General features: G+C 39.1%; 2 protein-coding genes and 1 pseudogene across 2 annotated transcripts; all 3 read left to right on the top strand.

Moving 5' to 3' along the window:
* Positions 1-325: 325 nt before the first annotated feature.
* On the top strand, positions 326-1,252 carry LOC101044851 (olfactory receptor 13H1). The gene has a single exon (XM_003931130.4). The coding sequence runs from the start codon at positions 326-328 to the stop codon at positions 1,250-1,252; it is 927 nt and encodes a 308-aa protein (XP_003931179.3).
* Positions 1,253-13,351: 12,099 nt separating this feature from the next.
* On the top strand, positions 13,352-14,194 carry LOC104651908 (olfactory receptor 13H1). The gene is given in 3 exon segments (XM_039463994.1): positions 13,352-13,528; positions 13,530-13,571; positions 13,574-14,194. Coding segments are annotated over 3 exon segments (840 nt in total).
* Positions 14,195-14,731: 537 nt separating this feature from the next.
* LOC101045171 (interferon-induced transmembrane protein 3 pseudogene) lies at positions 14,732-15,133 on the top strand (annotated as a pseudogene).
* Positions 15,134-15,364: the final 231 nt, after the last annotated feature.

The raw sequence follows: 15,364 nt of genomic DNA, 5'->3' as shown, positions 1-15,364 counted from the left end.
TTCCTGTCTTGTTAGTTAGGAAAAAATTATTCGAGAAGACATCTGGTGGAGGAGGGCTGGAGATCTTTTCATATAACTATTTTTAAAAAGGATAAGGAACTTTCCATTTTCTTGGGATTGAGGAGGGGATATTTAGTTTTGCCTCTGTTCACATTATAGATATCTATTCCATTTGTGTACCATGTCTTCTGAAAAGGACAATAATGATTCTGCACACCCTAATTCTTTCCACCTTTCTCACACCGTCCATCTTTATTCTCATTCTTTCAGGTAACATTCAGTAGCCAGTTGGCATCCATTTAATGAATAGTGGCAAGAGGGAAAGATGGCCGGGAACAATGTCACAGCAGTGTTTCGGTTTCTCCTTATTGGCATCTCTAACTATCCTCAATGGAAAGGCATGGTTTTCACATTGGTGCTGATAATTTACCTCAGCACATTGTTGGGGAATGGACTTATGGTCTTTCTTATTCACTTTGACCCCAACCTCCACACTCCAATGTACTTCGTCCTTAGTAACCTGTCTTTTTTAGACCTTTGCTATGGAACAGCTTCCATGCCCCAGGCTTTGGTGCATTGTTTCTCTACCCATCCCTACCTCTCTTATCCCAGATGTTTTGCTCAAATGAGTGTGTCCTTGGCCTTGGCCACAGTAGAGTGCCTCCTACTGGCTGTCATGGCCTATGACCGTGTGGTTGCTATCAGCAATCCCCTGCATTATTCAATGCTTATGAATGGCCCAGTGTGTGTCTGCTTGGCTGCTACCTCATGGGGGGCATCACTTGTGCTCACTGCCATACTCATCTTATCCCTGAGGCTTTACTTCTGTGGGGCTAATGTCATCAACCATTTTGTCTGTGAGATTCTCTCCCTCATTAAGCTGGCCTGTTCTGATACCCGCCTCAATGAACTTATGATCCTCATCACCGGTATCTTCACCCTGCTGCTGCCATTTGGGTTTGTTCTCCTCTCCTACATACAAATTGCTATGGCTGTCATAAAGATTCGCTCAGCCCAGGGCAGGCTCAAGGCCTTTACCACATGTGGCTCTCACTTGACTGTGGTGACAATCTTCGACGGGGCAGCCATCTCCATGTATATGAAACCTCAGTCCAAGTCCTCCCCTGACCAGGACAAGTTTATCTCAGTGTTTTATGGAGCTTTGACACCCATGCTGAACCCCCTGATATATAGTCTGAGAAACGAAGATTTTAAAGAGGCAATAAGGAAAGTTACGTTGAAAAGGACATGAGCCTTTTCTTTCAAATGTCTCAAATAACACGTCTTCCCTGCTGCAGAAAATGGTTTAAAGGATCTGACTTTATCTTTGGAAGTGACTGACATATGAGAAGCTTCAGGAAGTACTCCTACCACAAATATTATGCCTACTGAGACTTGATTTGCCATTAGAGGTATTATTTTTGTTCTTTCTTTGCATAGAATATTATTAGTGGCTACCCATTAGGTTACTCACCTTTGGGTAAATGAACTTATCAGAGTAATTTTCTCACTGACAGAAGAGACCTATACAGCAAGAGAATCTTCTATAACTGTTGACAGTAGGCAAAGCATAACTGAAATTGGAAAATGAGACAAAGAATGGTGTAATAAAAGGCCAGAAGACCAATGTCAGAAACTTTGCAACTTTACTGAGGGCAAGCCCTCCTATGTTAAGCACAATCTCCTTGTTCCACTTAATCTTGGAATCCTGAGAAAAATTATCATAGCTATTTCCTACATGTGTGTCGTGTTTTATACTTGCTTTTTGTTTTTCAAAACATTTTTCTAATCTATTAATCTATTTTATATTCCTAATTTTCCTATGGAATTGGCAAAAACACCACCACAATTTCCCCCTGTATTAACAATGAGGAACAGAGTAGACATTGAGACTCATCTAAAGTCATACGTAATTGATAGTAGAGTCAAAATTAGAATTTTTAAAACTAATTCTGTAAAATTACTTGGACTCATAGAATTATAAATGCAGCTACCATTCATCGAGAACTTATGATATGCTAGGTGCTGAGTGAAGCTCTCTGTATCTATCATCACATAGAATTCTCACAGTGGATCATTGCGATGGTACTATTTTCTTTCTTTCTTTCTTTCTTTCTTTTTTAGATGGAGTCTCGCTTAGCTCTGTCTTGCAATTGCACGATCTCAGCTCACTGCACCTCCACCTCCCAGGTTCAAGCGATTCTCCTGCCTCAGCCTCCCACATAGCTGAGACTACAGGCACCCACCACCACGCCTGGCTAATTTTATATTTTTAGTAGAGACAGAGTTTCACCATGTTAGCCAGAATGGCCTCAATCTCCTGATGTCGTGATACACCCTCCTCAGCCTCCCAAAGTGCTGGAATTACAGTTATAAGCCATCACGCCCAGCCCACTATTTGCAATCTATATTTAGAAATGGGGAAACTGAGACTCATAGAGGTTATGTGCTTTGCCCATGGACACAGAATCAGTACTTAAATCTAGGTCAGGTTGATTCCAGATCTCATTTACTATGTTTGATAGCTATAAAGAACCCTAGAGATGATTAATATAGTGACATTTTAATCAACTTTATCATTATATAATTTGTATACAATAAATCTTGTCTAATTACAGTTTGTAATTTTATGAGTTTTGACAGATGCTCACAGAATCACCATGACAATCAAGCTACCTGACAATTTGGTCACCTACAAAAGTTTCTTTTTGTCCTTTTGTAACCCCTCCCTTCTTCCATCTGTCCCCAATTCCCGGCAACCAGTGATCTGATTTCTTTCACTATATGTTCGTTTTTATTCTTTTAATATTGACTATAAATGGAATCATGCACTCTGTACTCTTCTGTGTCTGGATTCTCTCACTCAGCCTGCTTTTGATGTTAATCTATGTTGTTGCACGTATCAGTAATTTGTTCCTTTTTATTGCTGAATAATATTTCATTGTGCACATTTATCACATCTTAAAAACCCATTTTCTGTTGAAGGGCATAATGCAGGATTTTTCAAATCTTGATTTATATAGTTTTTAGGGGTTCAGTTGTGGTGCCTGGAACCTGCTAATGTGGGGGTCGTTTCTTGTGAGCTACTTCATTTGAAAAGGGAGTTCTCAAACTAAAAGGAAAGGTTTTGATAAAGAATGATCTATTACAGACAACAGATTTTAGATGAGAAATCTGAGGCTCAGTGAATGTGGAGTAAATTTCCCAAGATCATGAAAGTGTTTGGAAGCAGATCTAGGATGAAGACCCAGATATCCTGCCTCCTGGTCTCACTCTTCTTTGGGCTTCTACCACACATGATGAAGTCATCTCCCGAGCAGCATTTTCTACCTGTTTGTGATGAACCAGACACAAACAGGTAGAAGAAATACAATGCACAGTACCTAGAACTACTGAGCAAGCAGATACTCAGTGTGTTCCTCTTACCATGACTGCTGGGGGCTGCTGTGACATTGCATGGTTTTGCAAAGGGAGTACCACAGATACAAGGAGACTGTCTCACATGCTTACTAACTAAATGAAAAACAATTGAGGATGAATAAGCTACTTATCAAAACAGCTTAATTTCAAAATAAATGCAACATTTATTCAAATCATATATGCTGTTAAAGGTACATGATACTCTTAGTCTCTGAAATAATGTTTGAGTATCAAGAAAGAAAAAAAATTCAGAAAAAGGCAACTGAATTCCATCTTTATCCATTTAGCAAACATTAGTTTTCTACTTTCAGGCAGGCACTGTGCTAGGTATTAGGATAAGACTCATGCTTTGTGCAAAATGTTCCCTACTATCAAGATAAACCTTTCAAGCAAACATTGTGAAGTAGACATAAACTGGCACAATCTACGAAATATTAAAAGAAAAAAAGAGTGCCTTCACATAGAGGAAAATTTCGAAATTAGGTGGGATATTAAGAGTATAGGTTTTCACGATTCTGCTTTTGGAGAGAAAAACATTCCCTTCTTTATTACAGGTTGGTTTACAGCTTAAAATGAGATGCACATTTTCACTAGGGGTTCCTCTACTACAAAATGCTATAGTTATGTCACAAGCTTCTTTCTTCCTTTATTGACTTGTTGGTATGGGTACAGCCTACAGACAGAGTGACATAGTGGAGTCTGGAGATGGAGGTAGCACAATTGATTCTGCTACTGACTAACTGCGTGACCTTAGTTACATCTCTCCCTGGCCTTCAAACGTGTTCATCAACACAACAGGAAGATTGTGTTTAGTTCCCTAAGGACCTCTCTAGTTCTAACATTCTGCACCTAGGTGTTATTTTATACAGGGCTTTCTCTTACTTTCTTTAAAAAAATGCAAGCATGTCATCAATTTATTCTGCAACTTGCTTTTTCCATTTCACAATATATCATGAACATTCCTCCAGATCAATATGTAGAGATTTATCTCTCTGACTATAAATGTTAGCTTTGACTGTAAAAGAAGGCAAATACAGCAGTTAGTTAACACAGCTCTGGCCCTTCCAGCACTAACATTCAGTTTCTACGCACTAACTCTAGAGGCTATCTAATTTTACACTGAGATTAATTTATTTTAAAGATAAAAATGAACTCTGTGAGGGTGTTGTGAAATGAAATCAATGCTGGGGTTTTGAAAACTCCTCCGGTTGAGTAATACTTCTCTGCCTGATCAACCACAAGGATCCCATGAAACCTTCCACTGGGCTCCTCGGTACTCTTCATCCCAAATGCCTGAGCAGTGAAGCTTACCTTGCTTCACCCTGGAAATTAAGATGGAAAGACTGTGTTGAAACTGAGACGGTTCTGTCAAAAATTGAGAATAAACTTTACAAACTGAAAGCCAGGCTCCAAATGATCGTTTTCACTGAAATATTCATGGAGATTTCAGAAGAAGACACAGTGCCCCCCATTCATAGGATTTGGGTTTTCAGTTGAAGAGAGGCAGTGGATCATAGCTATTTAGAGCACAGGCCCTGGGGCAAAACTTGTTAGATTCCGTCCTTTCTTCTGCCACTTCTTCACTCAAGTCACCCTCTGCTTTTGGTCTCTGTACCTGTAAAGTGTAGCACTCTGAGTTTGTTCAGGCAAACAGAAACTGCTCTATGGCTATTTCAGGAAGGTATTTAATACAGAGTATTACGGTCCTACAAAGCCTTTGGAAGGGCTATGAAAGAAAACATAAGGGAACGTTGCCAGCAAAATCAGACAGTTGTAGGAATTGCAGGAATCATGGGAAATTTTAGAGATTATTAGGAAACTGCTGCTAATGATGTCACTGAAGCAGATGTTTCATAGGAGAATGTTCAGAAGTCACTTAAATCTTTTCTGATCAAGCCCACACACCTAAACAAGATGTCAGGAAGAGCAATGATAGTGTCTACTTCTCTTCTGCTTGCCAAGTTTCCTGCAAGTACCTCTCATGGGTGGAATCCAAAACTGAACTTTACTGACAAACGAGTGTAGAAAATGTAGCTTCCAATCTTGAAAATACAGGTGAGAGCTGGCAAAAGCAGGGATAGGGTTGAATGTGACTTCACAGATTGGTTATAAGAATATATATGATTCAATTATGTAAATAAAGCACTTAGAACAATGTCTGCCTATACTTAGAGTTCAATAAATGTTAGCTGTCATGATGGTGTCCAGATTATCTGTGGCTAAGATGCTAGGAATTGAAGTGCCTACTTGCTTCCTAAATAGTGCATCCTGAGGCTGCTCCTTCAATTGTGCATTCAAGCATTCATACAGATAGCATCCACTGAATACATATTTATCACTTGTCTACCATATAGCAGGTACTGTGCTCATCAGTAGGGATGTAGTGGTGAAGGAAGCATACTTGTTCCCTTCCCTCAAAGAGTTCACCTCAAAGGTGGAGAGATAGACATGTATACAGGCAACATTATTTAGTAAAGTTATATCTTCTTAGTTCCTATGTTGGTAAAGTACTTCACAAACGTTAGAGCTTATTTTATTCTTGAGCACGTATTATCTCCTATCATCCTCAAAATAATTTAATGAGATACATAGAGCAGATACTGCTGTAAATATTATTAACTGTCATTTGCAGATGACAAAAAAATTAAAAAGGCAATAATATTATCAAGATCAACAATTAGTAACAGGATTGGGGTTGGAATACAATTCTCCTGATACCTAGATTAATGATCTTTCTGATGAGAGCCTGATGGGTTCATGGAGTTCTTGGAAGAGGAATAGGAAGAAGGTAAGATTGTTGCTAAGCATAGGAAGAAAAAGACACTGCCAGTTCAGACTGTCTAGGTTCAAAATAGCTAGGTTCTGACACTTACTAGCTATGTGACCTTGGACAACTTTCTGCCTCAGTTTCCTTATCTATAACAGGAACAATTATAGGACTGACCCTTGTAGGCTGTTAAGATTAAATCAGTTAATTTATCTAAAATGCTGAGAACTGTGGCTGGGACAGAGTAAGCTCTCAATAAACGTTAACTATTTTTATCGTTGTTATTGAACTTGTTATTATTACTGAATTCCCAATTGACTCAAAAGTAGTTAATCCCCATCTCACTGGGCACTTTCTCTTTCTCCACGTTTTCTCCACTAGTAATGTGCATAGTAACTGTTTCTGGTTAAGTGTGAACAGCAGGTCAAACACTTTTACACTGCAACACCATTACAGACTGGGAAAAAACATGCGCAGGCATCAGGAAGTCAGGATTCTAGTTTGGGTTCTGCCATTAATGAGCTATGGAACTCTGAGTGAATCACTTAACCTCTCTGGACTGCATCTGTCATACAGGGGAAAATATATTCCTTAACCTACCTCATAGAATGGTTATGAGATCATAGATGTTAGATGTTAAAAAGTTAAAAGCACATTACAAATGCTACATGAGGGTATTATCATTATCCTCAGAGTTAATCTCTCCACCTCCTTCTCACTTACACTTGACAACCACTCACTCACTGAATTTTACTGAGTCTCGTTCTGAAACATTCCCCCAACCTACCCCCTCTTCTCTGTCCTCAATACATCTGTCCTAGTTCACTGTTTTATCAGTGCTTACCAGGATGACTATAACACACTCCTATTTTTCTCTAGTTCAGTATTACTTCCCTCTAAGTTAGCCATCCAATCACTGTCTCCATAGTGATTTTTCTATAGGGAAAATCGCATCAATCTCATCATGTGATTTCATCCCCCCTATAATCCCACTCCCAGATTAGAAATTTCCAGTGGCTCCCTATTGCCCACAGGATATGTGACATTAACTGAAGCCCCTGCTAGTCTCTCCATTCTCATTGTCTGCCACATCTCCACAGACCTCATGCTCCAGGAAGACAATACTTTCTTTTCCTGAACCTTTTATGTAACTGTGCTGCTATACACACTGTTCTCTCTGCCTGCAGAACCCTCTCAACTTCCTATGCCTGGTAAAAACTCAGTCCTCCTTCAAGGACCAAATCAAATGACATTTCCTCAGTGAAGCCCTCCTCAAAGCTCATTTTACCTTGTATAATCCTTGGTAAATTACATAACTCCATGTCCTTTGCTTAATAGCACTGCTTGACTCACAATTTAATACATTACATGCTGTTTTATAATAATTATTGTTTTGGAGTATTTATAATTAATTAGATCACAAGCTCACTGAGAGCAGGAATTTTGCTTTGTTCATCTCTGTCTCTTTAGCATAGTTACTGGAACAGAATGGGTGCATAATAAGAATTAATTAATTAAATGTAAGGGCTCACAATGTTTCTCAAACAATTTGTGGTAAAGGACAGCTTTTTCAAAAATTTCCAAGCTATTGCAGGCTGATATTTGATTTAAAAAAAAATAAAAATAAAAATGTCACAGCAATATAAAATCACTTTGATAGTTACTAAATGTTTTCTCTCAATTCTGTCCTTACTGCAAACATTTTGAGTGGCACTCAGGTAGATTCTTTGCAAAGATACCTTGCTTCTAACCCGTAAAACCTGGATAACTAATTTGGGAATTTTAACAAGCATACACATAAAAATAATAAACAAGTGCATCATGTATTCAGAGCACAAACTGGGCACGAAATCAATAAATAAAACTATTCTTGTTAGAGATATGTATAGATGTAATAAATTAACAGGTCAGTGAACAAAAGGGTGCAGGACTATACTTAAACAGTGACAGTTTGCACGGTACCGCAAAACTAATCCAGGAAAGCTTTGGGGAAAATTGGGATTTCCAGAAACTATTCAAATCAAAGACGGCTGAGATGGAGTGGGGGACGCTGAGGGAAAGTGAAGAGAAGGAGATCTATAAACACTGTTTGCAGAATTTTATTTCCCTGAATACTTCATTGAAAGTTTTCATAGAGTCTCAATAGATAGTGGCCACTTTCCCACCCTCGTTCATTTATTAACTTCTTTCTAATTATTGTTTTACTAAGTTCTGGACTACATGTGCCAAGCATGCAGGTTTGTTACACGGGTACACATGTGCCATGATGGATTCCCGCACCTATCAACCAGTCATCTAGGTTTTAAGCCCCACGTGCATTAGGTGTTTGTCCTAATGCTCTCCATCGTCTTGTCCCCCACCCACTCTCCAACAGGCCCCAGTGTGTGTTGTTCTCCCTCCCTGGGTGCTTGCATTCTCATTATTCAACTCCCACTCATTAGTGAGAACATGAGGTGCTTGGTTTTCGGTTTCTGTGTTAGTTTGCTGAGAACACTCACTACCTCCTTGAGTCATGTTGAGAACCCGCTCAAGAAACAGGGAACTCAGTGATTATCCTAGGAATGCCCCTACTCCTTGGTAACTGAAGAGCAGAAATGGAGTTGACAATGTTAGTCAAAAGTTTCATCACACAGTCACTAATGAAGTCTTAGCATTAGTGAGCAAAAGCTACATGTAATTTAATGACATAGAAACAACAGCCCCAAATGAATATACACTTTCAACTCAGCAGTGGGAATTAGTTGCCTTTTAGAGACCTGGTCCCTGAAGTCTCTTCAGTGAAACTGCTTCGTTGAAGCCAAAATGAATAAACTCAGAAGGTCGCATCAGAAAATATTCAAGATTGTCCTCTCCTTCTATTGTTCATATTTTGGATCCATTGGTTCTTAAAATGCTGAGCAAAAATCAAGGCACAACCTTCTGTGAAAGCAAGTGAAGAATCGTATACCCTGGCAAGAGGGAAAGAAGCTATATTTATCTCTTGGAACAAATCAGCATGAATATGTGGAATGGTCAGTCTTGACATGGATCTCCCACAATGCAACTGCAATTCACTCCCCTTGAAAGACTCTAACACCTCAGTGAGCTGATGATGCTGCAATATACAAAGGGCTATCTCAACACAACTCTTAGAGAGCTTACTCTATTTTTTCGTCTTTTTTTTTTTTTTTTTTTTTTTTTTTTTTTTTGCTATTCAGGTGAGTACAATAAATTCAATTCCAAAAATGATGTTCGGTGACTTCCTGCTATGCGTCAGGAACTGAGTCATGTACTAGAGTTATACAAATAAATAAAATGTAGATTCTGCTTTCAGAGGGCTTATAGTATAATCTGATGATAGTCTTATTTGTATTCTCATTGATTCTTCTTTCTGCCCTCCAGAAAAGAAAGACAATCAATTTGTTCACTTTGCCATGAGTGATTCTTTCTAAGCGAGGTCTCATTTTGATATAATAGTAGATAATACATATATAGCACTAAAATTCTATGATATATATACTGCAATTATCCCAATTTTACAACTGAGGAAGCCAAGGCATAAATAAGTGAAACAAACTACCAATGTCACATAGTGTATCAGTGATAGATCCAGGATTCAAACATGGCTGCAGAATTCATGTTCTTAATCATCACTCTATACTGCATGATATGGATAACAGAAATTCCTGCCTATAAGCACTATCCATTTCATAAAGTACATTTTGTGCTTATGGGACCTTTCTGAGGAGCTCAGGGAAAAAGGATGATACTCCACGTCTCCTAATTTTAATATTGAAAATGAAATGAATTCTAGTGGGAAGCACACTCTTGTCTTGCATGGTAGGGGGGATCAGGAAAGCCTATTTTGAGAAACGTGTGTGAAGAAAAGCCATGTAGTATACCCAAAACATTTCTTAAAAATCAAAAAGCTGTGAATTTATGTGTGGGTATCTCTACATATGTCTAGTTAGTTTAGAAAGATTCTGGCTCGCACAGTGCTAAAACACTGAATTATTCAATAAAAAATATATGGTTAGTCTGGTGAGATGCATTTAAATCACATACACACACAGATGTGTTATTTTCCAGCAATTTATGCTGGCATTTGTTTTGAGATCTTTAGGACTGTAAGACGGTAAGAACTGTAAGCCAAACTAAGATTTTATGATTAAATATGTTGTCATTCTAATATGAAACTTTAGTACCACTTGAAAAAGTATGTACCCTGAAAATCCCATTCTTGTAACACCATTCGGAAACTAGGGTTGTGGTGTCACCAATGCATAAAGGCCAGATCAACTGACTTCTGCGTCAGTCTCAGTCTAATAACTATTTCAAGAACTGTTTTCCCTTCAGATATATTCTGTTTTCTGATCCCAACTCTGGAAATATCTACAGAACAAAAAGGGGCATTCTAATTCTCGTTAAAGAAAGCCAAGGATCTCCTTGTAGGATGACTTTGTAATGAGTAGAAACAATCTTAGTTAGAAGTTGCACAGCAGCTAAGTATTTTTTTTTTTTCAAATTGTCTGACCTTGGTTCTGATTCCTATTCAGAGTCTCCTTGTTCTGCATCAAATTTTATTGAAGATCCTGTTAGAATGTATTACTTTACTTCCTGAATGACTTGATCATAAAGGTCTCCACCTTCTGTGTGTTTTAGGTAGAGAATCCAGAAAAATTATCTATGCCATTAGCCTGGATGATACTTCCTGCTGCTCAGCTCTTAAGACAAACCTTTCTATCCACAGCCTGCTCTCACCAAGACCTGATACTTGCCTCATGAATTTCCCTAACTATATACTATAAAGGTCCAATATTCCGATTTGTGACTAGAACTTGATGGATGGATATTTCAGAATATCCAGGAAAAAATTTTTGACTTTAATAATTAGCTGGTCTGTGATAGGATTCGTACTAAATAAAATAAGATCAAATGAAGTAAATAAAAATTTGGATGGATGAAAAGGTGTAAAAAAACACTTTGTTTCTGGCCAGGTGCAGTGACTCACACCTCTAATCCCAGTACTTTGGGAGGCCAAGGTGGGAGGATCACCTGAGGTCAGGAGTTCAAAACCAGCCTGGCCAACATGGTGAAACCCTGTCTTGACTAAAAATACAAAAATTAGCATGGTGGCACATACCTGTAATCCCACATACTCAGGAGGCTGAGGCAGGAGAATCACTTGAATTCTGGAGGTAGAGGTTACAGTAAGCTTAGATCATGCCACTGCACTCTAGCCTGGGTGACAAAGTGAGACTGTGTCTCAAAAAAAAGAAAAAGAAAAAGAAAAAGAAACCACTTTCTGTTTCTAAAATAATCCTCAGTTCCTCACTTCACTATACTACCTTCCCTCCATGCAAAGGGCCAATTATAGAATTTTAGAAGGCAAGGCATTAAAGTTTATTTCTGAGCTACAGGGCATTAATAAGACTGAAAAACATGAGATCCTATTTCTTATCATAGACTTTTCGCCCTCAAACATTTATTCTCTCCAGCCAATTCAATGCACTTTCAGTCAAATCAATTTCTTGACATTAGGTAAGACAGAAGAGCCAAATAACTGGCACTAATTCATTCAACAACCATTTATTGGCCCCATATTTTGTGCCAGGCACTGTGTGAGGTGACGAAAACAAGCTTGTACACAGGATAGTCGGGGCTGCTTCCGTCCCAAAGTTTATAAGAATACAGATATTAAATAGTCACACCGAAACATAAATACAAACGGTGATAAGGGCCATGCAGGGAAAGCTCAGGGTGCGATGAATAATTGTAACAAAAACATCTGATACAGATTTAGAAGAAGCAGTGTTGTTAAAGAAAACTTTTCTTAAAAAGTTCCTTTTGAACAGAAAACCAAACACTGCATGTTCTCTCATAAGTGGGAGTTGAACAATGAGAACACATGAACACAGGGAGGGAAACATCACACACTGGGGCTTGTCCGGGTGTTGGGGGTGAGGAGAGGGAGAGCATCAGGACGAATAGCTAATGCGTGCGGGGCTTAAATCCCCACCAAACCATGATGAGTTGACAGGTGCAGCAAACCACCATGGCACACGTATACTTATGTAACAAACCTGTACATTCTCCACGTATATCCCGCAACTTAAACTTTAAAAAAAAAAAAAAAATCTCCTTTTAAGCTGAGATACAACATCAAGGATTATTAGGACTTTACAAAGCAAAAAAGAGTAGGAAGAATATTTCCAGGAGAGAGAACACAATGTGCAAAAGTCCTGAAATGTGAACAAGCTTGGAGTGCTTCTTAAAGACAGTATGGCTGGAACATGATGAGCCCAAGAAAAGACGGTGCAAGATAAGGTTGGGGTCAGATCATTTAGAGTCTTGCAAGTTTTGGTAATAAGTTAGATTTTATTCTAAGTACAATTAGAAGCCCTTAAATGGGTTTTAAGCATAGACAGGATATGGTCATAATTGTGAATATCTGTTAAAGTTGATTCTGGCTGCTCTGTGAAAAACAGACTATAGAGAGGGACGAAGGGAAATAGGGAGACCTGTTGGGCAGCTCATGTATTAGTCCAGATGAGAGACAAAGATGGCTCTGACTAGATATGATTTATAGGTAGATTTGAAATATATGTAGGAGAAAGAGCCAATAGGACTTGGTGATTGATTGGATACACCCTTTAAGGAAGAAGTGAGAGTGAACTGGGCACACATTTTATTTCATGGATATGAATCACCTAAAGATAAATATCCATAGTGGGAAAGGATAATTAGCAATTCCATGATTTGGGAATCTGATCACATTTGAACAGTAAGATAACACATTTTCTTTAAGACGAGTGTTCAAAAGTAAAGTCCTACCTCCTTCATTTCAAGATGAAGGAATTAAGACTCACAATGGATTGTGCTATTTAGCAAATTAATTTTATGCTGTATATGAATGTTTTATCTCCCAAATTAAAACATAAATTTCAAAATCGCATCACTTGTTTTGTGGACATCTCTTCATAATAGCACCCAATATAGAGATTGAGGATATAGCAAATATTCAATAATTGCCTCTCAAATTAAAATGAATTGAATTCCTTCTTCTTTCTTAGCAGATAAAACAAAATTGATATTCTGGTTATTGATAATGGCAGTGAAGTGACAGAGTTCATCCTGGTGGGTTTGTCCAACCATCCAAAATATCAGATTGTCTTTTACTGCCCCATGATAGTTGTCTACCTGATCACATTGGTTGGTAACAGTCTCATTATTGTTGTGGTTAGAGTTGATGGGCGGCTTCACACTCTTATGTATTTTTTCCTGAGCAACCGGTCCTTCCTTGATATTTGCTACTCCAGCAATTCAGTACGTTTTTTGTTGTTCAGTGGCTTAAGAGATTACCCCCACCATTTCCTATAATAGCTGCTATGCCCAGATGACCATTGCTCTCTTTTTCTGGGGATGACAGAGTGTCTTCTGCTTGCTGTCATGGCTTATGACAGATTTGTTGCAATCTCCAATCCCCTGCGCTACACCATCATTAAGAACAACAGGGTCTGCATACAGTTGGCCATGGTGACCTGGGCCAGTGCCTTCCTTATGGCAGTAATACCAATCATTGCAATTCCTGCCCATTTTTGTGGACAAAATGTCATCAACCATTTTACCTGTGAACTCCAGGAATTGGCGAAGCTTGTCTACTCGGACACCCCAGGCAGACTCATCCTGGGTCTAGTCATCAGCATATTCACCTTGCCACTGCCCTCTACCTTTATCCTCTTCTCCTATGCTCGCATTGTGGTTGCTGTGCTGAGGATCAACTCTGCAGAGGCCAGACTCAAAGCTTTCTCCACCTGTGGATCCCATCTAACTGTGATCATCATATTTTATGGAACAGCCATCTACATGTACTTGACACCTCAGTCAAGGGAATCCCAAGACAAAGGTAAAGTTATCTCTGTATTTTATGGTGTTGTGCCCCCCATGTTGAACCCCCTCATTTATACCTTGAGGAACAGGGATATGAAAAATGCTCTAAGAAAAATAATTAGGAAGAAAGAGTCCTAAACGAATGTGAATATCCCATGGAGGTTCATCTAACCAACAGTTTGATATTGACTTGTAAAAATAACAAGGTAAAAATACTAAACAACATTTTATAAGATAAATAAAGTGATTTTTTTCTATTTTCAACAGGCATGTAAAATCTTTCCCTTGAGAAAAAAAAATGTTAAACTTTTATAGTACCACCCATTTAAGTAATACACAGGGCAGCCTTGAAGGAGAATTTCTAAAACAAAATAATAATTTGTACATTTTAATCCTGAGCAGTTAGATTTTATTTTACTAAATGGATAATATTCTATTATAATAATAATATGCTGAGATTTCCTTTTTAGGTGAAAAAGAGCAAACTTACAAAATGGACAATTCTGATCTCAGTGTTTGGGGTGTAAAATGTGTCATAACCCACACTTTGAAGTGATGGAGGTGAGAGGAGAGAGAAAAAAAATTACTTCACTATGATACAAGATTCTGCATAGAAGGTCCTCTGCTGGAGAAGCATCCCAGCAACCCGACCACGGCCAGTCTTCCCTGGACACCATGAACCACACTGTCCAAACGTTCTTCACTCCCGCCAGCACCGACTGTACCCCAAACTATGAGATGCTGGAGGAGGAGCATGAGGTGGATGTGCTGGGGGCGCCCCACAACCCTGCGCCCCCGACATCCACCGTGATCTACATCCAAAGCGAGACCTCCGTGCCCGACCACGTAGTCTGGTCCATGTTCAACACCCTCTTCATGAACTCCTGCTGCCTGGGCTTCATAGCGTTCGCCTACTCCGTGAAGTCTAGGGACAGGAAGATGGTTGGCAACCTGACTGGGGCCCAGGCCTACGCCTCCACCGCCAAGTGCCTGAACATCTGGGCCCTGATTTTGGGTATCATCATGACCATTCTGCTGATCATCATCCCAATACTGATTCTGCAAGCCTATCAGTAGATCCAGAGGAATCATCCCGGCCAGAGGCTCTGCCCGTGACCTGTCTCCCACGTACTCCACCTTCCATTCCTCGCCCTGCCCCCAGCTGAGTCCTGTATCAGCCCTTTACCCTCACACATTTTGCTACAGTCGCGTTCAATAAAGTGTACGTGTTCCTGAAAAAAAAAAAAAAGAAGAAGAAGAAGAAGAAGAAGAAGGTCCTCTGCTAAAGCAAGGAGGCTTTCAAGACTG

The sequence above is a fragment of the Saimiri boliviensis genome, chromosome X (genome assembly GCF_048565385.1).
Source record: "Saimiri boliviensis isolate mSaiBol1 chromosome X, mSaiBol1.pri, whole genome shotgun sequence".
NCBI lineage: Eukaryota > Metazoa > Chordata > Mammalia > Primates > Cebidae > Saimiri > Saimiri boliviensis.
This window is presented reverse-complemented; position numbering and strand designations above follow the sequence as displayed.